Source organism: Bufo gargarizans, chromosome 8 (genome assembly GCF_014858855.1).
Source record: "Bufo gargarizans isolate SCDJY-AF-19 chromosome 8, ASM1485885v1, whole genome shotgun sequence".
NCBI classification, from domain to species: Eukaryota; Metazoa; Chordata; class Amphibia; order Anura; family Bufonidae; genus Bufo; species Bufo gargarizans.
The window spans coordinates 111,210,076-111,235,107 of NC_058087.1; the positions used below are offsets into that span (position 1 = coordinate 111,210,076).

The window sequence follows — 25,032 nt, forward strand, 5'->3', positions numbered from 1 at the left end:
GATACTCGGGTATGTGCCGACCAAGAGTGCAAAGTTCGGTATTTATACTCCTAAATCTGTGGGAGGAGTAGCAATTTGAACGTCTCATTGTAGTCAATGGGGAGAATTTGATTGGTTCTGTGTGGCCCCGCCCAAATTTTCGGGTCTCCGAAATGTGCTAACAAATTGCGCGTTGACCCCATGACTAAGTGACCCAAGTTTGGTGACTTTAGTTTAAAATCTGTGCGACTGGGAGCGATTTGAAAATTTTCCCTGTCAAAGTCAATGGGAAAAACTTGGATTTTGGGGGCCCTGTCCCAGGGGCCCGGAGGGTGGGATCGGGTAACAAAGCACAAGCAAGGTACTCGGGTGGGTGCCGACCAAGTCTGCAAAGTTTGGAATTTGTACTCCTAAAAATGTGGGAGGAGTAGCGATTTGAAGGTCTCATTATAGTCAATGGGGAGATTTTGATTGGTTCTGTGTGGCCCCGCCTACATTTTGGGGTCCCTGAAATGTGCCAAAAATTTTCGGGTTGAGCCCATGACTAAGTGACCCAAGTTTGGTGACTTTAGCCTCAAAGCCTGGCGAGTGGGAGCGATTTGAAAATTTACCCTGTCAAAGTCTATGGGAAAAAAGGGGGCTTCCGGGGCCCGCCACGGGGGCCCCGGGGGTGGGATCGCTCCACAAAGTAATAGCAATCCGATCGGGCACAATCTGCACGTTTTGGTAAATTTTTGTCTATGTAGTGTAAAAACTGTGGGAGGAGTTAGGGTGGCAAATTTGGCTATAATAAGAATAAGAATATATATGTGAGATAACATTATGTGGTCTTGCTATGCAAGAACACATAATAAGAATATATATGTGAGATAACAGTATGTGGTCTTGCTATGCAAGAACACATAATAAGGAGATGATTTGAAGTTTCATATAATTATTTATTTCTTCTTTATTTGTTTGGATTCTTGATTTAGTGTTCCTTTAATCTTGTGTGTATGACCATCGCACAAATCAGATTCTCAACAGATGTCACCAAATTTAGCAGGATCTGCAGATAAATATCTAATGTGTTTGCGCAGCTTCTCTGCCCTCTGAACAGCAGAGAAAGCAGCATGGAGGAATGAGAAGCTACTTGTGAAAGAATGAACTAAATGTGGAGCACTCACCACTCAACGTTGGGATGTGTATTGCAGCTTTACTTCTGTTTAGTTAACATATCTCATTATTATATTGAATTGGTTACAGGACAAAAGTATTTTGCGAAATAAAAAAATAAAAACTTGAAATGTCTGGAGATGCCCTGACGTGGATTTTGACTTAGTATTTAAGGTCTTCACTTAGATATTTCTAACACTACTAGGGCTGCAACGATTAATCGATGTAATCGATTATATTCGATAACTGGATTCGTTGTCGACGAATCCAGTTATCGAATAATCGCCGATTCGTTGCTATGCGGGCGGGCGCTGCATCTTTATTTTACCTTTTTACAATGACGCTCCCGCTCCTGTAACAGCCAGGCAGAGCGGACGGCGGCGTAACGTCACTCAATCACGTGACGCGCCTGCTCCGCCTCCTTCATTCATGAAGTGGGCGGAGCAGGCGCGTCACGTGATTGAGTGACGTTACGCCGCCGTCCGCTCTGCCTGGCTGTTACAGGAGCGGGAGCGTCATTGTAAAAAGGTAAAATAAAGATGCAAGCGCCGGGGCTGTTAGGGGGAAGGGGGGTCTGTGTATAGCACTGCTATGGGGAGGGGGGAGGATCTGTCTATAGCACTGCTATGGGGAGGAGGGGGGGTCTGTGTATGGCACTGCTATGGGGAGGGGGGTCTGTGCACTGTTATGAGGAAAGGGATCTGTATCTGTGCACTGTTATGCCCATAACAGTGCACATATCCCCCTCTCCATAACTACGCCGTCCACAGATCCCCCATAATAGTGTCGTCCACAGATCCCCCATAATAGTGTCGTCCACAGATCCCCCATAAACGCCGTCCACAGATCCCCCATAAACGCCGTCCACAGATCCCCCATAAACGCCGTCCACAGATCCCCCATAAACGCCGTCCACAGATCCCCCATAAACGCCGTCCACAGATCCCCCATAAACGCCGTCCACAGATCCCCCATAAACGCCGTCCACAGATCCCCCATAAACGCCGTCCACAGATCCCCCATAAGTGTCGTCCACAGATCCCCCATAAGTGTCGTCCACAGATCCCCCCATAAGTGTCGTCCACAGATCCCCCCATAAGTGTCGTCCACAGATCCCCCCATAAGTGTCGTCCACAGATCCCCCCATAAGTGTCGTCCACAGATCCCCCCATAAGTGTCGTCCACAGATCCCCCCATAAGTGTCGTCCACAGATCCCCCCATAAGTGTCGTCCACAGATCCCCCCATAAGTGTCGTCCACAGATCCCCCATAAGTGTCGTCCACAGATCCCCCATAAGTGTCGTCCACAGATCCCCCATAAGTGTCGTCCACAATTTGTTTTAATATGGCCTTTGAACATAATTTTTCAAGTAAGATCATATAAACCTCTGTTTTGTAATTTTGTCGTTTTTCCCGATTAATCGATTAATCGTAGAAATTAATCGGCAACTAATCGATTATTCAAATAATCGTTAGCTGCAGCCCTAAACACTACCCTCTGTATTATAAGAAAAAAAAAAAAAGAAAAAACACAACATCGAAACTACATTTTCATGCAGAGATTTCAAATGCTACCAGCTATATTGCTATTTTCCCAAACAAAAAATAATAATAATTGAATTGTCTGGAGATGCCCTGACAGATTTCGGTATAGTATTTCAGGTGTTTTCACTGAGATTTCAAAAGCTACTTATTCTCTGGATGGTAAAACACGTGATGTAAAGTTTTGAACGTATACTTCCCAACAAAAACCCAAAAATGTATTTCTGTTAAAATGGGAAAAAAAAAAGATATGTTCCTGTAGGTAGCTGCTTTTGAGATTCTGCAGTAGCTGCGTTATAAGGCAGTAATTGCAGTTAGAAGGCACTACCAGGCACACCTAGTCTCAGCTCCTCAACGTTTTACTGGATTCCTCCGAAGCAAACCTGAGCTGCTTCAGGTTCATCTACCAAACATGGTTTGTTAAAGGGGTATTCTCATCTTCATGATCAGATTTCAAATGTTTACACTGGTCCCATACTTCATTTTTCTAAATTGCTTCTATTATTTATAATGCACCCATTTAGCTAAACTGCCTTCCCACCTATCCATTGTTTACACTTGACAACCCATAGATACGCCCACCGCTCCACGGCCGCATCTATGTGCTGCGCTTGCGCCGACCGCACTTACTTTTCACCTAGGCAGCCGATCATTCCCACGAGAGCGCGCACGTCTGCTACAGAGCCACGCATGCGCTCCCCATCTTTCTTAAAGGGAGAGAATTGAGGAAAGTTATCGGAGGAGCAGGGGCTTTGTGATCTATTGGCAGCGTTCAGCAGCGCAGCCCTGATGTCCTCTGTGAGTGGTGAAGAGATCGGGGGTGCACTATATGGGTGATCACCACCCCCCCCCCCCCCCCCCCCCGACATTGATCACCCCCCTGGTAAGGCTCCATTCAGACGTCCGTATGATTTTTACAGATCCATGGATACATGATCGGATCCGCAAAACACATGCGGACGTCTGAATGGAGCCTTACAGGGGGGTGATCAATGACAGGGGGTGATCAGGGAGTGTATATGGATGATCACCCGCCTGTCATTGATCACCCCCCTGTAAGGCTCCATTCAGACGTCTGCATGTGTTTTGCAGATCCGATCCATGGATCCGTAAAAATCATACGGACGTCTGAACGGAGCCTGACAGGGGGGTGATCAATGACAGTGGGGGTGATCAGGGAGTTTATATGGGGTGATCACCCCCCTGTCATTGATCACCCCCCTGTCATTGATCAACCCCCCTGTAAGGCTCCATTCAGACATTTTTTTGGCCCAAGTTAGCGGAAATATATATTTTTTTTGTTTGTTTTTTCTTACAAAGTCTCATATTCCACTAACTTGTGTCAAAAAATAAAATCTCACATGAACTCACCATACCCCTCACGGAATCCAAATGCGTAAACATTTTTAGACATTTATATTCCAGACTTCTTCTCACACTTTCGGGCCCCTAAAAAGCCAGGGCAGTATAAATACCCCACATGTGACCCCATTTCAGAAAGAAGACACCCCAAGGTATTCCGTGAGGGGCATATTGAGTTCATGAAAGATAGAAATTTTTGTCCTAAGTTAGCGGAAAGTGAGACTTTGTGAGAAAAAAAAAAAAAATAATAATAATAATTTCTATGAACTCGCCATGCCCCTCATTGAATACCTTGGGGTGTCTTCTTTCCAAAGTGGGGTCACATGTGTGCCCTGGCTTTTTAGGGGCCCGAAAGTGTGAGTACGGCGATACCAGATGTGCGACACTTTTTTGCTGCCACGGTGGGCAAAGGGGCACACATTCCAAAGAGCACCTTTCGGATTTCACAGGCCTTTTTTTTTTTTTTTTTTTTTTTTTACAGATTTTGATTGCAAAGTACTTCTCACACATTTGGGCCCCTAAATTGCCAGGTCAGTATAACTACGCCACAAGTGACCCCATTTTGGAAAGAAGACACCCCAAGGTAATCCGTGAGGGGCACGGCGAGTTCCTAGAATTTTTTATTTTTTTGTCACAAGTTAGCGGAAAATGATGATTTTTCTTTTTTTTCCTTTTTTCCTTACAAAGTCTCATATTCAACTAACTTGCGACAAAAAATAAAAAATTCTAGGAACTCGCCATGCCCCTCACGGAATACCTTGGGGTGTCTTCTTTCCAAAATGGGGTCACTTGTGGCGTAGTTATACTGCCCTGGCAATTTAGGGGCCCAAATGTGTGAGAAGTACTTTGCAATCAAAATCTGTAAAAAAAAAAATGGCCTGCGAAATCCGAAAGGTGCACTTTGGAATGTGGGCCCCTTTACCCACCTTGGATGCAAAAAAGTGTCACACATCTGGTATCGCCGTACTCGGGAGAAGTTGGGGAATGTGTTTTGGGGTGTCATTTTACATATACCCATGCTGGGTGAGAAAAATATCTTGGTCAAATGCCAACTTTGTATATAAAAATTGGAAAAGTTGTCTTTTGCCAAGATATTTCTCTCACCCAGTATGGTTATATGTAAAATGACACCCCAAAACACATTCCCCAACTTCTCCTGAGTACGGCGATACCAGATGTGTGACACTTTTTTGCAGCCAAGGTGGGCAAAGGGGCACATATTCCAAAGTGCACCTTTCGGATTTCGCAGGCCATTTTTTACACATTTTGATTGCAAAGTACTTCTCACACATTTGGGCCCCTAAATTGCCAGGGCAGTATAACTACCCCACAAGTGACCCCATTTTGGAAAGAAGACACCCCAAGGTATTCTGTGAGGGGCATGGAGAGTTCCTAGAATTTTTTATTTTTTGTCGCAAGTTAGTGGAATATGAGACTTTGTAAGAAAAAAATAAAATAAAATAAAAATCATCATTTTCCGGTAACTTGTGAGAAAAAATAAAAAGTTCTATGAACTCACTATGCCCATCAGTGAATACCTTAGGGTGTCTACTTTCCGAAATGGGGTCATTTGTGGGGTTTTTCTACTGTCTGGGCATTGTAGAACCTCAGGAATCATGACAGGTGCTCAGAAAGTCAGAGCTGCTTCAAAAAGAGGAAATTCACATTTTTGTACCATAGTTTGTAAACGCTATAACTTTTACCCAAACCATTTTTTTTTTTTGCCCAAACATTTTTTTTTAATCAAAGACATGTAGAACTATAAATTTAGCGAAAAATGTATATATGGATGTCGGTTTTTTTTGCAAAATTTTACAGCTGAAAGTAAAAAATGTCATTTTTTCGCAAAAAAATAGTTACATTTTGATTAATAACAAAAAAAGTAAAAATGTCAGCAGCAATAAAATACCACCAAATGAAAGCTCTATTAGTGAGAAGAAAAGGAGGTAAAATTCATTTGGGTGGTAAGTTGCATGACCGAGCGATAAACGGTGAAAGTAGTGTAGTGCCGAAGTGTAAAAAGTGCTCTGGTCATGAAGGGGGTTTCAGCTAGCGGGGCTGAAGTGGTTAAAAGGGTTTCTACCACCTCATTTGGACCTGAATAGCTGTCAGACACTAGCGACCTGCTCTAACTAACCATGCTATTCTAAGACCTCTGTATTCCGCCCCGCTCGTCAGTCAAGCCCGCCCATCTCCTTTAGATTACCAGCCTCCATCTCATTCATTCGCCGAATTCTCGCGCCTACGCCGTGTGCGTCTGTATTCAGCGCAGGCGCAGTGACTGTCTGAACGCTCCCTGCGCCGACATCTCCACTGCGCCGATTACGTCAGAGTGCTCCGATTTAACCACCTCAGCCCCCCTAGCTTAAACACCCTTAACCCCTTAAGGACACAGCCCTATTTCACCTTAAGGACTTGGCCATTTGTTGCAAATCTGACCAGTGTCACTTTAAGTGCTGATAACTTTAAAACGCTTTGACTTACCCAGGCCGTTCTGAGATTGTTTTTTCGTCACATATTGTACTTCATGACACTGGTAAAATTGGGTCAAAAAAGTGAATTTTTTTGCATAAAAAAATACCATATTTACCAAAAATTTTGAAAAATTTGCAAATTTCAAAGTTTCAGTTTCTCTACTTCTGTAATACATAGTAATACCCCTAAAAATTGTGATGACTTTACATTCCCCATATGTCTACTTCATGTTTGTAGCATTTTGGGAATAATATTTTATTTTTTGCGGATGTTACAAGGCTTAGAAGTTTAGAAGCAAATCTTGAAATTTTTCAGAAATTTACAAAAAACCAATTTTTAGGGACCACTACAGCTCTGAAGTCACTTTGCAAGGCTTATATAATAGAAACCGCCCAAAAATGACCCCATTCTATAAACTACACCCCTCAAGGTATTCAAAACTGATTTTACAAACTTTGTTAACCCTTTAGGTGTTGCACAAGAGTTATTGGCAAATGGGGATGAAATTTGAGAATTTCATTTTTTTGCCTAATTTTCCATTTTAACCCATTTTTTCCACTAACAAAGCAAGGGTTAACAGCCAAACAAGACTGTATCTTTATTGCCCTGACTCTGCCGTTTACAGAAACACCCCATATGTGGCCGTAAACTACTGTAGGGCCACACAGCGGGGCGTAGAGTGAAAGGTGCGCCGTTTGGTTTTTGGAAGGCAGATTTTGCTGGACAGTTTTTTTGACACCATGTCCCATTTGAAGCCCCCTGATGCACCCCTAGAGTAGAAACTCCATAAAAGTGACCCCATCTAAGAAACTACACCCCTCAAGGTATTCAAAACTGATTTTAGAAACTTTGTTAACCCTTTAGATGTTGCACAAGATTTAATGGAAAATAGAGATACAATTTCAAAATTTCACTTTTTTGGCAGATTTTCCATTTTACTATTTTTTTTCCAGTTACAAAGCAAGGGTTAACAGCCAAACAAAACTCATTATTTATGGCCCGGATTCTGTAGTTTACAGAAACACCCCATATGTGGCCGTAAACTGCTGTACGGCCACACAGCGGGGCGTAGAGTGAGAGGTGCGCCGTATGGTTTTTGGAAGTCAGATTTTGCTGGACTGGTTTTTTGACACCATGTCCTATTTGAAGCCCCCCTGATGCACCCCTAGAGTAGAAACTCCATAAAAGTGACCCCATCTAAGAAACTACACCCCTCAAGGTATTCAAAACTGATTTTACAAACTTTGTTAACCCTTTAGGTGTTGCACAAGATTTAATGGAAAATAGAGATACAATTTCAAAATTTCACTTTTTTGGAAGATTTTCCATTTTAATATTTTTTTTCCAATTACAAAGCAAGGGTTAACAGCCAAACAAAACTCATTATTTATGGCGCTGATTCTGTAGTTTACAGAAACACCCCATATGTGTTCGTAAACCGCTGTACGGGCACACGGCAGGGCGCAGAAGGAAAGGAATGCCATACGGTTTTTGGAAGGCAGATTTTGCTGGACTGTTTTTTTTGACACCATGTCCCATTTGAAGCCCCCCTGATGCACCCCCAGAGTATAAACTCCAAAAAAGTGACCCCATTTTAGAAACTAGGGGATAGGGTGGCAGTTTTGTTGGTACTAGTTTAGGGTACATATGATTTTTGGTTGCTCTATATTACACTTTTTTTGTGTGGCAAGGTAACAAGAAATAGATTTTTTGGCGCGTTTTTTTTTTTGTTATTTACAACATTCATCTGACAGGTTAGATCATGTGGTAATTTTATAGAGCAGGTTGTCACGGACGCGGCGATACCTAATATGTATACAATTTTTTTTATTTATGTAAGTTTTACACAATGATTTCATTTTTAAAACAAAAAAAATGTTTTAGTGTCTCCATAGTCTAAGAACCATAGTTTTTTCAGTTTTTGGGCGATTATTTTAAGTAGGGTCTCATTTTTTGCGGGATGAGATGACGGTTTGATTGGCCCTATTTTGGGGTGCACATGACTTTTTAATCGCTTGCTATTACACTTTATTGTGATGTAAGATGACAAAATGGCTTTTTTTACACAGTTTTTATTTTTATTTTTTTATGGTGGTCACCTGAGGGGTTAGGTCATGTCATATTTTTATAGAGCCGGTCGATACGGACGCGGCGATACCTAATATGTATACTTTGTTTTATTTATTCAAGTTTTACACAATGATTTTATTTTTGAAACAAAAAAAATCATGTTTTATTGTTTCCATAGTCTAAGAGCCATAGTTTTTTCAGTTTTTTGGCAATTATTTTGGGTAGGGTATGATTTTTGTGGGATGAGATGACGGTTTGATTGGTACTATTTTGGCGTACATGCGACTTTTTTGATCACTTTTATGACCTTTTTTGGGAACTAAGGTGGGCAAAATTTCAATTTCCTAATCGTTTTTTTTTTTTTTTTTTATGGCGTTCACCGTGCGGGGAAAGTAACATGACCGTTTTATAGATCAGGTCATTACGGACGCGGCGATACCAAACATGTGTAGGAAATTTTATTTTTTTCATTTTTATTCAGTGATAAATGTGTTTTTTTGATTTTTACTTTTTTTTCACTTTTTTTCACTTTTTTTTTGACCCAGACCCACTTGGTTCTTGAAGATCCAGTGGGTCTGATGTCTGTATAGTACAGTACAGTACAATATATATTGTACAGTACTGTATTTTACTTACACTTTGTCTGAACAGATCTCTGCCTTCAGCACAGATCTGTTCAGCACCATGGACAGCAGGATGCCTGAGACGGCGTCCTGTTGCCATGGGAACCTTCCCCGTCTGCTCAGTAGTGGTCAGAACTGCGCAGACGGGGAAGGGTAAGGACGGGGCTGCCTGGGGGCTCTCTCCTTCTCCATTCGGGGGGCTGCAAAGGCACTGCAGCCCCCCGATGGGAGAGGGAGGGAGCTACTTATTACTGTTAACTTTTTCCATACAGCGGTCCGTACGGACCGCTGTATGGAAAGGGTTAAACGGCTGACATCGCATCACCGATGTCAGCCGTTTATACCAGGGTGCCAGCAATGTGCTGGCACCCTGGTATACCCACTCTACACCAACGAATTTTCAAGGGGAGGCGGGCGGGGGATCGCGATCCCGCCTGCCGCACCGCCCGCCTCCCGCACCGCCCCCACCGCCCACAACTCCCCCCCCTGCACCACCCGCCGGCAAAAAATCATGCAGGGGTGCAGGGGGGGATGTAAAATCTTTATTTGAGGTACACTAAAGTTTCTGATCCCCGCGGTCAGGGACCACGGGGATCAGAAACTGCAAAAAGCGCAGCAAACCGCAGGTCTGAATTGACCTGCGGTTTGCGGCGATCGCCGATAGGGGGGGGTCACATGACCCCCCCCCTGGCATTGTCACAGGATGCTGGCTGAATGATTTCAGCCGGCATCCCGTTTCCATTAACCCCCGCGGCGCCGGAATCTGCATTTAAAGTTAGGACGTACCGGTACGCCCTGAGTCCTTAAGGACTCGGGAAATAGGGTGTACCGATACGCCCTGCGTCCTTAAGGGGTTAATGACCAGACCACTTTTTACACTTCTGCAATACACTACTTTCACAGTTTATTGCTCGGTCATGCAACTTACCACCCAAATGAATTTTACCTCCTTTTCTTCTCACTAAGGGTACTTTCACACTTGCGTTTTTCTTTTCCGGCATAGAGATCCGTCACAGGGGCTCTATACCGGAAAAAAACTGATCAGTTTTATCCCCATGCATTCAGAATACCGGAATGCCGGATCCGTCGTTCCGGCATGCGCAGATCGGCAAAAATATGAAAAAATGTACAAGACGGATCCGTCTGTCCGCATGACAAGAAATGCCGGCCTGCATTGCGCATGCGCCGGCCGGCTAAGCGCGTCATCTCGCGTGACACTTTTTTGCAGCCTAGGTGGGCAAAGGGGCCCACATTCCAAAGAGCACCTTTAGCATTTCACAGGGCATTTTTTACACATTTTGATTTCAAACTACTTCTCACGCTTTCACCGCACAAGTGACCCCATTTTGGAAAGAAGACACCCCAAGGTATTTCGTGATGGGCATTGTGAGTTCATGGAAGTTTTTATTTTTTTGTCAAAAGTTAGTGGAATATGAGACTTTGCAAGAAAAAAATAAAATTAAAAAAATCATCAATTTCCGCTAACTTGTGCCCAAAAAAAAAAAAAAAAAAAAAAAATAGTTCTCTGAACTCGTCATGCCCCTCATTGAATACCTTCTTTGCAAAATGGGGTCACATGTGGGGTATTTATACTGCCCTGGCATTTTAGGGGCCCTAAAGCGCGAAAAGAAGTCTGGGATCCAAATGTCTAAAAATGCCCTCCTAAAAGGAATTTGGGCCCCTTTGCGCATCTAGGCTGCAAAAAAGTGTCACACATGTGGTATCGCCGTACTCAGGAGAAGTAGGGTAATGTGTTTTGGGGTGTCCTTTTACATATACCCATGCTGGGTGAGAGAAATCTCTCTCTATAATGACAACTTTGTATAAAAAATAAATGGTAAAAGTTGACTTTGAGAGAGATATTTCTCTCACCCAGCATGGGTATATGTAAAAATACACCCCAAAACACACTGCCCTACTTCTTCTGAGTACGGCGATACCACATGTGTGACACTTTTTTGCAGCCTAGGTGGGCAAAGGGGCCCACATTCCAAATAGCACCTTTTGGATTTTACAGGGCATTTTTTACACATTTTGATTTCAAACTACTTCTCATGCATTAGGGCCCCTAAAATGCCAGGGCAGTATAACTACCCCACAAGTGACCCCATTTTGGAAAGAAGACACCCCAAGGTGTTCCGTGAGGGGCATGGCGAGTTCCTAGAATATTTTATTTTTTGTCACAAGTTAGCGGAAAATGATGATTTTTTTAATTTTATTTTTTTCTTGCAAAGTCTCATATTCCACTAACTTTTGACAAAAAAATAAAAACTTCCATGAACTCACAATGCCCATCACGAAATACCTTGGGGTGTCTTCTTTCCAAAATGGGGTCACTTGTGCGGTGAAAGCGTGAGAAGTAGTTTGAAATCAAAATGTGTAAAAAATGCCCTGTGAAATGCTAAAGGTGCTCTTTGGAATGTGGGCCCCTTTGCCCACCTAGGCTGCAAAAAAGTGTCACGCGAGATGACGCGCTTAGCCGGCCGGCGCATGCGCAATGCAGGCCGGCATTTCTTCAAGGGGGGTCGTGTCATCAGCTTGCCAGCCAATGATCGTGGCTGGCAAGCTGATGATTTTTTAAAAAATCCAATGAGAAGCCAGATAACACATCATATTAGTAAATATGATGTGTTATATGGCTTCCCTGCTCCTCTGCTGGTCCTTTTGGTCGGTTGGATCCAGCAGAGGAACAGGCTTCACAGTGAGTAGCACCAACACTACACTTTAGCCCCAGATCACCCCCTGCACCCCAATTAACTCTTTGATCACCCCTTTAATCGCCCGTGTCAATCACTAGTGAAAGGAAAAAAGTGATCGGTGTAAACTGTCACTTTTTTTTTTACACTGGTATTGACCGTTAGGTTTTAGGATAGTTTAGGCCCCTTGGTTAGGCAGTTTAGTATTAGTGTCACTTTAGTTCGCCCTCCACCCAAAAGGCAGTGTTTGCCCAATCAGGCCTGATCGGTCGCCCACACCCGCCCCAGTGACAAATTATTATATTTTTTTTAATCACTGCACATTCACTTTACACGCGCTGCGGCAATATTTTTTATCAACCGCAGCGGCCTCCGGTACTTCGCTAGCCTCCCATTTGTAAGACAGGCTTGATTTTTTTCTTGGGTAGTCTCAGGGAATACCCCTAAATTTAGTTGCCCAAATGTCAAACAGGGGGTATTCTTCTGAAGAGGCCTACAGGCTTCTGACCTAGTCGGATGAGGAATGGGAACCCTCATCTGACGAATCTAGCGGGTCAGAATATGAAACTGTAGAAAGCAGTGGCAGTCTGACCCAAAGTTCGGACGAGGAAGTTGAGGTCCGCGATAGCACCAGGCGTACCCGGCCCTGTGTCGCTAGACCACAGGTTGCGCAGGATCCGCTTCAAGGGCAGCAGAGTGGGGCTGGTGCTGTCTGATTACGTGGTGAGGCATACACCAGCAGCGCAGCCCTAACTGGACCTAGTACCAGCACTGCCGTACAACCTGGTGAAGTGGCGAGCACCAGAAGGGCAGTTGAAGCTGGTATGGTGGCACGTGCAGTAGTTACCCCGTCACAGCCACCGCACAGACAGGCCCGTAGACCCCCTAGAATCCCTGAGGTGCTGGCAAATCCTGATTGGCAGTCCCCAACTTCAGCCGCACCTGTAGTTCCCCCTTTCACCGCCCAGTCTGGAGTTCAGGTTGAGACAGCTCAGATCGGGTCGGCCCTGGGATTTTTTTTTAGCTGTTCTTGACTGCGTAGCTCTTGGACATAGTCGTGGCCGAAACAAACCGGTATGCCACACAATTTATAACCGCCAACCCGGGAAGCTATCATGCCCAGCCTTTCCGGTGGAAACTAGTCCAAGTTTCCGAAATTAAAACTTTTCTGGGCCTTCTCCTCAACATGGGTCTAACCAAAAAGCATGAATTGCAGTCATATTGGTCCACGAACCCAATTCATCACATGCCCATGTTCTCTGCTGCTATGTCCAGGGCACGTTTTGAGGTCATCCTGCGTTTCCTGCACTTTAGCGACAACACCACCTCCCGTCCCAGAGGCCACCCAGCTTTTGACCGGCTCCACAAAATTCGGCCCCTCATAGACTATTTCAACCTGAAATTTGCAGATTTGTATACCCCAGAGCAAAACATCTGCGTAGACGAGTCCCTAATACATTTTACCGGGCCCCTTGGCTTCAAACAATACATCCCAAGCAAGCGCGCCCGGTATGGGGTCAAATTGTATAAGCTCTGTGAAAGGGCAACAAGCTATACCCACAAATTTCATGTCTATGAGGGAAAAGATCAGACCCTGGAGCCGGTCGGTTGCCCTGACTACCTGGGGAGCAGTGGGAAGACAGTCTGGGACTTGGTGCCACCCTTATTTGGCAAGGGGTACCATCTTTATGTGGACAATTTCTACACAAGTGAGGCCCTCTTCAGGCATTTGTTTCTAGTACAGATTGGCTGCTGTGGCACCGCACTAACTAGTCGTGCGGGTTTCCCCCAACGGCTCGTTACCACCCGTCTTGCAAGGGGGGAGAGGGCTGCCTTGTGTAACCAAGAACTGCTCGCGGTGAAATGGAGAGACAAGCGTGACATTTACATGCTCTCCTCCATTCACGCAGACACGACAATAAAATTGAGCGAGCAACCCGTGTCATTGAAAAGCCCCTCTCAGTCCACGATTATAACCTTCACATGGGAGGGGTGGACTTCAATGACCAGATGTTGTCTCCGTATTTAGTTTCCCGCAGAACCAGACGCTGGTATAAGAAGGGGTTTGTATATTTGATTCAATTGGCTCTGTATAATAGTTTTGTTCTCTACAGTAAGGCTGGGAGAACAGGATCCTTCCTCAAATTTCCTGAAGAGAGCATCGAGAACCTCCTGTACCCAGGAGGTTCCGTGGCCCCATCCACCAGTGTAGTTAGCCGTCTACACGAGTGACATTTCCCCAGTGTCGTTGCTGGTACCTCAACCCAACCGTCACCCTGAAAAAGATGTCGTGTCTGTAGCAGGAGTGGAATAAGGTGTGACACCCGCTATTTATGTCCTGACTGCCCTGACCACCCTGCCCTATGCTTAGGGGAGTGTTTCCGGAAGTACCACACACAGGTACACCTAGCATAGGGATCACATCTCACCAGGACAGGCACACAGGGCTATTAGGGCCCATTCACACAGAGCTGCTGCAAACGTCTCCTTTCACCTGGGACAAAGTGCATAACGCACTTCGCCACATCTTTGGGCGATTTGCGCTTTGCACATTGTCCCATGGGGAAGGAGAGGTTTGTCCTATAAAAGGTAAAAAAATAAAATAAAATCACCAGTAAGCAAAAAGGGTTAATGTTCAGTTCAAAAAAAAGTTAAAAGTTAATATGTTCTGTTCAAAATTTAATAAAATGGGGGGGGGGCGGAGCCGACTGAGCATGGTGGAGGACGTGTGCGACTGAGCTCCGCACCATTAGCCCGGTCTTTTAGCCTGTTTCAAAGCTACCCATCGCATTCATGGGGAAAACTGGTAGAGAAAGAAGGGGAGAAGTGGAGAGTACCCCGAAACTAAAAAGCTCACAGAGCGATATGAATAAATACCTCAGCAAGAAGGTTTCTTCCCTGCCGGATCGAGGGAAGGCAACACGAGCCACGCCATCAGTGGAGACGCGGGAAGATGACTGAGGGTGAAAGCTCTGATGCCTGCTCCGAGCTTCTCAGCGACCGTGACGCCCTGCCGATCACTAGAGCCTTCCTGCAGCAGTCGCTGGCCCAGTCACTGGACAAAGCCCTGACTCCAGTCTTAAAAGAGCTGTCGGACATTAAGGCAGAGGTCCTGCATATGGGCCACAGAGTAGAGGCCCTGGAGGATTCACACTCCCTCATGACGCAGCACAGTGCAGGATTGCAAACTCAACTTGCTTCGGTCTGTAAGCAGGTAAATAATGCTTTCTTATGCCTGGAAGACCAGGAGAATAGGGGCCGTCGGAAGAACATACGCCTGAGAGGCTTACCTGAGTCGATCCCTGCAGAAGAGATAACACCTACTGTGCGCCATTTATTTGAATTGCTTATAGGCAAAGAACGTGCAGATGCCATCGTTATCGAAAGAGCACACAGAGCCTTAAGACCGAGACCGTCGGCCACAGATCCGCCGAGAGATGTGGTTTGTGCTCTCCTGAACTATCTTGACACAGCAGCCTTGCTTAAAGCCGCACGAGATACGGGAGACCTTCTTTTAGAAGGACATAAGATCCTACTATTCCAGGACCTGGCGGCTAGCACGCTGGCTAAAAGGAGAGCATTCCGTCCACTGACAAATGCCTTGAGGGAGAAGAAGTATCCGGTGAAATGGCTCTTCCCTTTTGGACTGACAACCAATATTGATGGCCGTCAGCTCACGGTTCGTGCGCCAGAGGACTTACCTAAGGTATGGGAGGCTTAACAGATGGAGCCGTTGGAAATTCCATCATGGCTCCCGACAGCGTTCCCGCCAGATCTTCCCCAGCTCCCGCTGAATCTACACTGGCAGCCAGCTGGTAAAAGTCGCTCGCCGAAGAAGAGGATCACCTGAAGTGCAGGACTTAGATCCATTAAGAGAAGTGTATTCCTATTCCACTCTTCTTTAATTTCATTTTAGTTTGTGTTGCTATACCCTGTGAATAATTTTACATGCCTAGTCCAACACTGAAGCTGCTGTGCTTTTCCATTCGATTAGGGGTTAATACTAACTTGAATCTACTTGTTTTAACCCTTTTGTTCTTTTACAGTTTAATATTGTGATTAGGGGGTTTCTTTATAAGCTTGAGAGGCCGAGTTTATGGTGATGTTTTATGTGGTTTTTCCACACACTACACCCCCCCCCCCCCCCCCCCCTCTACCCGCTGGCCTTGATTTCTTGTCCAGGGTGAGAGTTACGGCGGCGAGACCGCCATTGGGCCCTATAGCCCTTTGTTATGTTCATAGTTAACCATAGTAGTTACTGTTCCTGCCCTGCCCTGCTTGACATGCATAATGCTATTTACCACCTAGAGAAATTTATGTTTGAATATGGCTGAAATGAAGGTTTACTCCCTTAATGTTAATGGCGCCAATATCCCTCAAAAGAGGAGTCAATTATATCACACTCTAAGGAAGGGCCATGTTGACATCGCCTTTATACAAGAGACCCATTTTAGGCATATGCATATACCTAATGTGATTAGCAAACACTTCCCCTCATGGTTTCACGCGTCTCATTCGTCAGCCTCGAGAGGAGTATCAATTGGTATTGGGAAAAATATTCCGTTTCAAATGTTAGCAAAAATTGCTGATCCAGAAGGCAGGTATCTCATGGTTAAAGGTAAAATCCTTAATTCAACAGTAAATATGGCGAACCTATACGCCCCCAACTGCAATCAGATTAGATGGATCTTGGGGACGCTTGAGATTCTGAAGCCTTTTGTGGAAGGATTGTTGATTGTAGGAGGGGACCTGAACATGGTCTTTGACCCTATGAAAGACACCACGTCTAGGTCCAGGACCTTGTCAACTAAGCAACTCCGCAAGCTTCACTTCGCATTATCAGATCTAGGAGTGTCAGATGTCTGGAGGTTATTGCATCCAGAAGATAAGGATTATACATTCCACTCCAGAGTACATGATTCGTACCAGAGATTGGACTATATTTTCCTATCTAACCAAGCGCTTCCATTGGTTACAGAAGCCAAGATAGATAATGCGGTTATCTCGGATCATGCTCCTGTCAGCGTAGTGATGAAGCTTGCGGACTTGCCACATAGAACCTGGACTTGGCGATTAAACACCACACTAATAGATGATACGCTACATGCACAAGTTATTTCGCAGAAGCTGAGTGAATATTTTTTGAATAACGACTCAGGTCAGGTGTCAAAATCCATCTTATGGGAGGCTCATAAAGAGGTAATCAGGGGGGAGTTTATTAGCTTAGGCACCAGGTTGAAGAGGAATAGGTTAAAAGAGCTGAACTCTCTATTGCTGCAGATATCAACGCTTGAAAGCCTGCATAAGAAGTCGCGGACTGAGGAGGTGTATGTTTCCCTTGCTTCCTTACGTAAACAAGTGAAAGATATCCTCAATGTTAGAACAGCCAAAACACTCCAGAACCTGCGTTTTAAACATTACCTTCACGGTAATAAAAGCACCAAATTGATGTCCGCTCTCCTGAAGCAACAGAGAGATAGGTCCTTTATACATGCAATAAAGTCCTCAGAGGGGAATAGACTACTAAACACACCTGCTATTGCCAGAGAGTTCTGTAAGTTTTATGAATCCCTATATAATTTAAAAGATAAAGACACAGGTATAGATAAGGCTTTGCAAATTAAGGAATTTTTGAGCTCCATTAAGATCCCGTCCATCTCAGAGGCGAATAACCTGGATTTACTTAGACCCTTTACAGCAGAGGAGGTGACACTAGTTCTGGACACTATTCCATCGGGGAAAAGCCCTGGCCCGGATGGGTTCCCTATCGCTTATTATAAAAAGTTCAGAGACATACTTATCCCCCAATTTGTAGGTTTGTGTAACTCTCTGCTAAGAGGTGAGACCCTGCCCCCACAGGCTCAGGCGGCACATATTACAGTGATCCATAAAGAGGGGAAAGATAAAGAGGCTTGTGGGAGTTATAGACCGATCTCCCTGCTCAACACCGATTTAAAGTGGTGGGCTAAATTGTTGAGTAACAGAATCTCCAAACTTTTGCCTGAGCTTGTGGGGGAGGAGCAAGTGGGGTTTGTCCCAGGAAGAGAGGGGAGGCATAATGTTAGTAGGGTAGTCCATGCCGTTTGTTATGCTAAAAAGAACAAATCCCCATTGGTGCTTCTTGGTACTGATGCGGAAAAGGCGTTCGACAGAGTCAGCTGGCTATACATGCGTAGCGCCCTGGAAGCATTTGGTTTTCCTGAACAGTTTGTTCGCGCTATTTTCTCACTATATTCCTCACCACCTGCACGTGTGATGGTGAATGGGACTCTGTCGGACGCCTTCTCAATACGCAACGGCACGTGACAGGGGTGTCCACTCTCCCCCACTCTCTTTATACTTACCTTAGAGACCTTACTGTTAAAATTTAGACAAAACCCGTTGCTTAAAGGATTACACATGGGAGTATTTAACCATAAAATGGCGGCGTTCGCCGACGATTTACTTCTTATGCTCACTGACCCAGTAGACGCTATGGCAGAGGTTATGAGTACCTTCCAAAAATTTGGAGAGTTGTCCAACTTTAAGATCAATATGGACAAATCGGAAGCATTAGGGATCTCCCTCTCACAGGCACAGCAAGCTAAACTTAGAGAGTTGACTCCTTTTAAGTGGCCATCAACTTCTATTAAGTACTTAGGCATTAATATACCTAGGGACCCTGGATTGTTGTTCAGTCAAAATTTTCCTCCTCTGCTGAAAAGGATTGAAACCTTTCTGAACAAAAGCTCTTTACCTTTCCTCTCCTGGCTAGGGAGGAAAAATGTGGTTACGTCCTATATTCTCCCTCAACTAATATACACCCTTAGATCTCTCCCGCTAAACTTGCCGGCTAATTATATATCTAAGATCAGATTACTGATTGGGAGGTATAGATGGGCGAACAAAAAAGCTAGACTCCCCTTTGGGTTGCTTACTAGGAGGAAAAAACAGGGTGGCATCTCACTCCCAGATATAGATCAATACATACAAGCCATACATCTAGAGAGATGGATGGCCTTGACTAGATCTACACCCCCGCCCATTCATATAGAGATGGAACTTGCCCTATTGGGAAATTCAGCGGACTATATGCTATGGTTCCCTTTCAAAAAGCCGGATAAGGATTCCTTGATCAGTGTGCTCACGAAAAGCACTGTCATTGTTTGCAACAAAACTGGAGCGCTTAACATGGGGAAGGGGAGACTGTCTCCTTTGATGCCGCTCAGATTGTTACCCCACGTACTGAACACAGCTCGGATTGAGGTTAGTTCCATTTGGAAGTCCTTACCCGGAGTAAGAGTAGGGGACCTTGCAAAGTTGTCCAGCCCTGTAGATTATTATGCCTCCCTTAGCGGAGGGACAAGTGCTAAGTGGGATTTTCTTCAGGCCAGGGATTTTGAAGCCACATGTGCTAAGTTCAAAAAGTCCAGATTTGTTCCACTCGCGGACCCTACGTGGTTGGAGACGTATATTCTGCTACCCAAACCACCCCCGAAATGTATTTCACTCATATATACACAATTGCTGAGAGATAAGAATAGCAGTTTGCCATCATATATAGGAGCCTGGGAGAAAGAACTGAATTGCGTGCTGGATGATAGTGACAGAAGATTTGTTTTATCTCATTCACATGGATTCTCAAAATGCATTTTGACCCAAGAAAATTCCCTGAAGATACTCACTAGATGGTACAGAACTCCTCAATGGCTGTATCAATTGGGGTTAGTGATGGATGATCTCTGTTGGAGGTGCGGACAGGGTAGTGGGTCTCTGTCCCACATCTGGTGGTTCTGTCCGAGTCTGAGAGGGTTTTGGGAAGGGGTTGAAAAACTGATTAACCAGATTTGCTTAGTGAATCTGAAGCTGACACCGGAGTTAGTCCTATTGTGGTTACCCTCGGCCGTCTTCAGACCGGGCAGAATGAACCTCTCCACACATATGATTGCGGCTGCTAAGCTATTGATCCCTATTAAATGGAAAGATACAGAACCGCCGTCACTAAAAATGTGGCATGAAAAAATGGATGACATTTGCAGGATGGAAGAGTTAGTGGGATGGACCTGCCATACCAGAGATAAATACTTGCAAGTTTGGGGACCATGGATTAAGTATACTAAGGATGGGAGGGGTGAGGGAGAATAGGTAGGAAGAATACCGGAAGGTGAACTTAGTATTTCATTAGTCGGTATAAGCTGGAGTGGAACCTTCAGTTTAGCCTTCGATCTAGGTGACGAGGAAACTTAGGTCTAATCTTGGAAGTCAAGTAGGCAGGACTTAGTTATTTATTTCCTTTTTCCTTATTCATACTTAAATGTGTGAGTGTTTTGTAGTTATGTTTTATGTCTCTCTCTTGCTTTTCTATGCAAACATATGGAGATAAACTGAACTGCTTGAGTCGACTGTATCTGCTCACCAGCATGTGTTGTCAGGCCGATGCCTAAGAGCCTAGATTACCAGATTGTCATTGTGAGCCGATATGCTCGGCGTTGTATGTACCTGTATAAGCAATGCTATGTGTTCTGTTTACACTGTATGTATCTGCTGCTCTTTATTTTGTCAATAAAAACAGATTTGACACAAAATTTAATAAAATTATTGCGTTGCGGCCTTGTTTTTTCTTTTTTTTTTTACCTTCCAGGTGGACCAACCGATCGACTAGCTGCAGCACTGTTGTGCATTCTGACAGAAGCATTGCGCTGCTGTCAGATTACACACAAGTCGGTGTATACGGCGCTGCAAGATGAGATTTCTCTTCTGCAGTAAAAGATACATTTGCCGAGGCATATGAACTGAGGAGGAGGCGGTGTTCCTATGCTTTGGCAAACACTCTGTATATAAAAAAAATAAAAAATAAATCCCGGCAATGATTTATTCATCCACATTGATTGATGTGGATGGAGAAATCTGGTTTGCCAGGGCATACCAGCTAAGTGGGTATGGATGTTGGGCGGAGCTCCTATCTCCCCTCTTTTTTTTGGGCAGAGATTTTTTCATCCACATTGATCGATGCGAATGAAGAAATCTGTGCCGTTCATTTTTTTCTTTCAGCCCAGAGGCTTAACGGGAAAAAAAAAATCTCATTACCTGTATGCTCAATATAAGAATAGCAGAAACTCCTAATGCTGGTCATACATGTAATGATTGCGGAGACCCTCAAATGCCAGGGCAGTACAAACACCCCACAACTGACCCCATTTTTGGAAAGAAGACACCCCAAGGTATTCGCTGAGGGGCATATTAAGTCCATGAAAGATTGAATTTTTTGTCCCAAGTTAGCGGAAAGTGAGACTTTGTGAGAAAAAAATAAAAATAAAAAATCAATTTCCGCTAACTTATGCCAAAAAATAAATGAAAAAAATTCTATGAACTCGCCAGGCCCCTCATTGAATACCTTGGGGTGTCTTCTTTCCAAACTGGGTTCACATGTGGGGTATTTATACTGCCCTGGCTTTTTAGGGGCCCTAAGGCATGAGAAGAAGTCTGGGATCCAAATGTCTAAAAATGCCCTCCTAAAAGGAATCTGGGCACCTTTGCGCATCTAGGCTGCAAAAAGTGTCACACATGTAGTATCGCCGTACTCGGGAAAAGTTGGGCAATGTGTTTTGGGGTGTCATTTTACATATACCCATGCTGGGTGAGAGAAATATCTTGGTCAAATGCCAACTTTGTATAAAAAAAAAAAATGGTAAAAGTTGTCTTTAGTCAAGATATTTCTCTCACCCAGCATGGGTATATTTAAAATGACACCCCAAAACACATTCCCCAACTTCTCCTGAGTACAGCGATACCAGATGTGTGACACTTTATTGCAGCCTAGGTGGGCAAATTTTCCAAATTTTTCCAATTCCAAAGAGCACCTTTCGGATTTCACCAGTCATTTTTTACAGATTTTGATTGCAAACTACTTCTCACGCATCTGGGCCCCTAAAATGCCAGGGCAGTATAACTACCCCACAAGTGACCCCATTTTGGAAAGAAGACACCCCAAGGTATTTTGTGATGGGCATAGTGCGTTCATGGAAGTTTTTATTTTTTGTCACAAGTTAGTGGAATATGAGACTTTGTAAGAAAAAAATAAAAAACATTTTCCGCTAACTTGTGAAGTGGTTAAAGAAAAAAATGGATTAAAATGGAAAATCTGCCAAAAATCTCAATTTTCCTTTAATTCTTGTAGAACACCTAAAGGGTTGAAAAAGTTTGTAAAATCAGTTTGGAGTAACTTAGGGGTGTAGTTTCTATAATGGGTTAATTTTTGGGTGGTTTCTACTATGTAAGCCCCACAAAGTGACTTCAGACCTAAACTGGTCCTTAAAAAGTGGGTTTTGGAAATTTTCGTAAAAATTTTAATAAATTGCTTCTAAAATTGCAAGCCTTCTAACGTCCTTAAAAATAATAATTTACAAAATGATGCCAATATAAAAGTAGACATATGGGGAATTTTAAGTAATAAATATTTTATGAAGTGTCACTTTATGTTTTAAAAGCGGGGGAAATTGAAATTGTGAAAATTGCGAATATTTCAATTTTTTTTTAAAATTTGGGAGTTTTTCATGAATAAAGGTAAAATATATTGACTCAAATTGAAGTCATGAAGTACAATGTGTCACGAGAAAACAATCTCTGAATGGCTTGGATAAGTAAAAGTGTTCCAAAGTTATTACCACATAAAGTCAGATTTGCAAAACAATGGCCTGGGCAGAAGGGTGAAAACTGGCCGGGGTAGAAGGGGTTAAGACCCGCAAAAAGCGGACAGTGGATTGGACAGGGCTCCAGCGGCTATGCCCTGCGGGATAAAAAACATGGAGGCACCGATTTTCATGGACTGGCGGAGCAATGGAGTGGGAGATAGGGTACACTTTGTGGTAGCTGTGCCTACCGGGTGTGTTGTTTACAGTCTGCCAGCATCACAACTTAGCTGTTTTTAGTTAGCGCCATGGGTTTGATCCCCATCTATCTAACACTGAAAAACTAACAAAAACAACTGCTTTGCGATACCTAAATAGTACAATTATTGCTTGGACTTGATTGATCTGTCTTTTTGCAACTCTAGAAACTATCTAAAGCCTGTATTACACCTGTTGATTTTTGGGCAGATTAAAGCTAGTTTGCTATAATCTTGCAGTGTTGTACTGCCGCAAATGCCCGATGAACGAGCGGGCAATCCAATTTTTTTTTATAAACATGGACATGTTATAAAATTAGCGTTTCCAGGCAGCAGATCGTGGTGTCTAATCATGATCTGCCACTGGAAAACCAGTATACAGCATGGGGACAAAGATAGCATAGTGATTGCTACATTTAATAGCAACGGTTTACTCCGCTAACGAGCAGGAGATTGCCAGGAGGGAAAGCTTCCCACCCGACAATTGTCTGCCACATCAGGCTCTGTAATACAGCCTTATCGTATGTGCTAAGCATGATAATTCTTTAGAGGACACTAAAAAAAAAATTGTAATCAGCAACATTACATCAGAAAATAAAATTGTTTAACAGTATAAAATATTTTTCACTCTTACCAATCTTGTGCTTCAAGCCACTGTGCCAGGTACTGACGTATCTCCATGGGGAAGCTGTCATCATATAACTGGTGAACTTGTTCCAAGAATTTCCCATCAATTTGCTGCAATTCATACCACTGAGCCATCCTGTATACTTAGGACATAAAACATATAACACAGCTTTTATAAAATTGTAGCATAATCAATTAATTAGTAGTGTATTTCTTTTTTTTTTGACCAAATGCATGCAAAGGCAATATTTAGACTTTAATATATGTCCCCCTATATGTATAGCAAAGGGTTTCTGTCATCAGAAAAATGGGCATTAACCTGGCTGACATTAGTGATGTGCTAATGTCAGCTGAACATAACTATCTAAAGTCCCATGTCACTATGTGCTGCCGTTATTTAGAAATTTTTTTAAAAAAATATGCAAATGAGCCTCTAAGAGCAGGGGGGGCCTTGCACCTGCTCCTAGAGGCTCCGTTCGCTTACCTCTTTCCACCCTCCTGTTTGCTGGGGAAATCTCGCGCCTGCGCCGCCCCGTTCAATATTCAGCGCAGGCGCAATGAGGGAAGGACGTTCGCCGACAGCCGGCTCCCTCACTGCGCCCGGCGAACGTCCTTCCCTCAACGGGACAGTGCAGGCGCAGGATTTCCCCGGCAGACAGGAAACCAACGCTGGCCTGGCACTGTCAATTAAGTGTAGAAGGGCATGGAAAGAGGTAAACGAACAAAGCATCTAGGAGCAGGTGCAACCAACCCCCTGCTCCTAGAGGCTCATTTGCATATTATAAAAGTTAGTTTTTCTAAATTACGGTGGAACATAGTGGCATGGGTCTAATATAGCTATGTTCAGCTGACATTAGCACATTGCTAATGTTAGCCATGTTAATACCCATTTTTCTGATGACAGAAACCCTTATCTTACACGCTGATCTTAAAGGGGCTGTCCCACGAACAGTGTAAAAAAGGAAAGTCAGACATAATCGAGTACATGAAACCCTCTTTATAGCAAAGTTATAACCAACCCATCTCACATGGATCCGAAGATCTCCCCATTCATTAGTCTGCTAGATTTATATTGAGCTGGCAGCTCAAGGAGTGCGTCTTTTCTGATGCAGCTAAGGAGCTGTGTCCATGCTCTCCCCATCATAGCTCAGGAGGCAGTTGAAGGATAAAACTAAGCATGTGCAGTAGGGATCGACCGATATTCTGGGAATTTTTTATTTAAAAAAAACAAAAAAAAAAAAACCATTCCTATACAAATCTGCTGAAAATTAATGTTTATTGTTAATGTGTATTTTTTTTATCTTTCTTTTTCATTTATACTTAATATTTTGGTGTGTTTTTTTTTTTTTTTTACTAACTTTTAGCCCCTTAGGGACTAGAACCCTTGTCCTATTCACCCTGATAGATCTCTATCAGGGTGAATAGGAGCTCACACGGTCCCTGCTGCTCTGTGCTTTGTGCACACGGCAGCATGGAGCTTACCATGGCAGCCAGGGCTTCAATAGCATCCTGGCTGCCATGGTAACCGATCGGAGCCCCAGCATTACACTGCTGGTGCTCCGATCGGAAAAGCAGGGGAGAGGGGATCCTGTGGCCACTGCCACCAATGATTAATAATGGGGGGGCGCACCGCGTCGCC

General features: G+C 43.9%; 1 protein-coding gene across 2 annotated transcripts in view; it reads right to left on the reverse strand.

Moving 5' to 3' along the window:
- The window catches only part of STAT1 (signal transducer and activator of transcription 1), a 1,065,817-nt gene that overhangs the window by 1,021,321 nt on the left and 19,464 nt on the right, over positions 1-25,032 (reverse strand). For both annotated transcript variants that reach the window (XM_044304320.1, XM_044304319.1), the window contains exon 2: positions 23,401-23,536. In XM_044304320.1, the coding sequence (XP_044160255.1) occupies positions 23,401-23,528 (128 nt within the window). In that variant the 5' untranslated portion in view covers positions 23,529-23,536. The remainder of the gene's footprint in view (positions 1-23,400; positions 23,537-25,032) is intronic.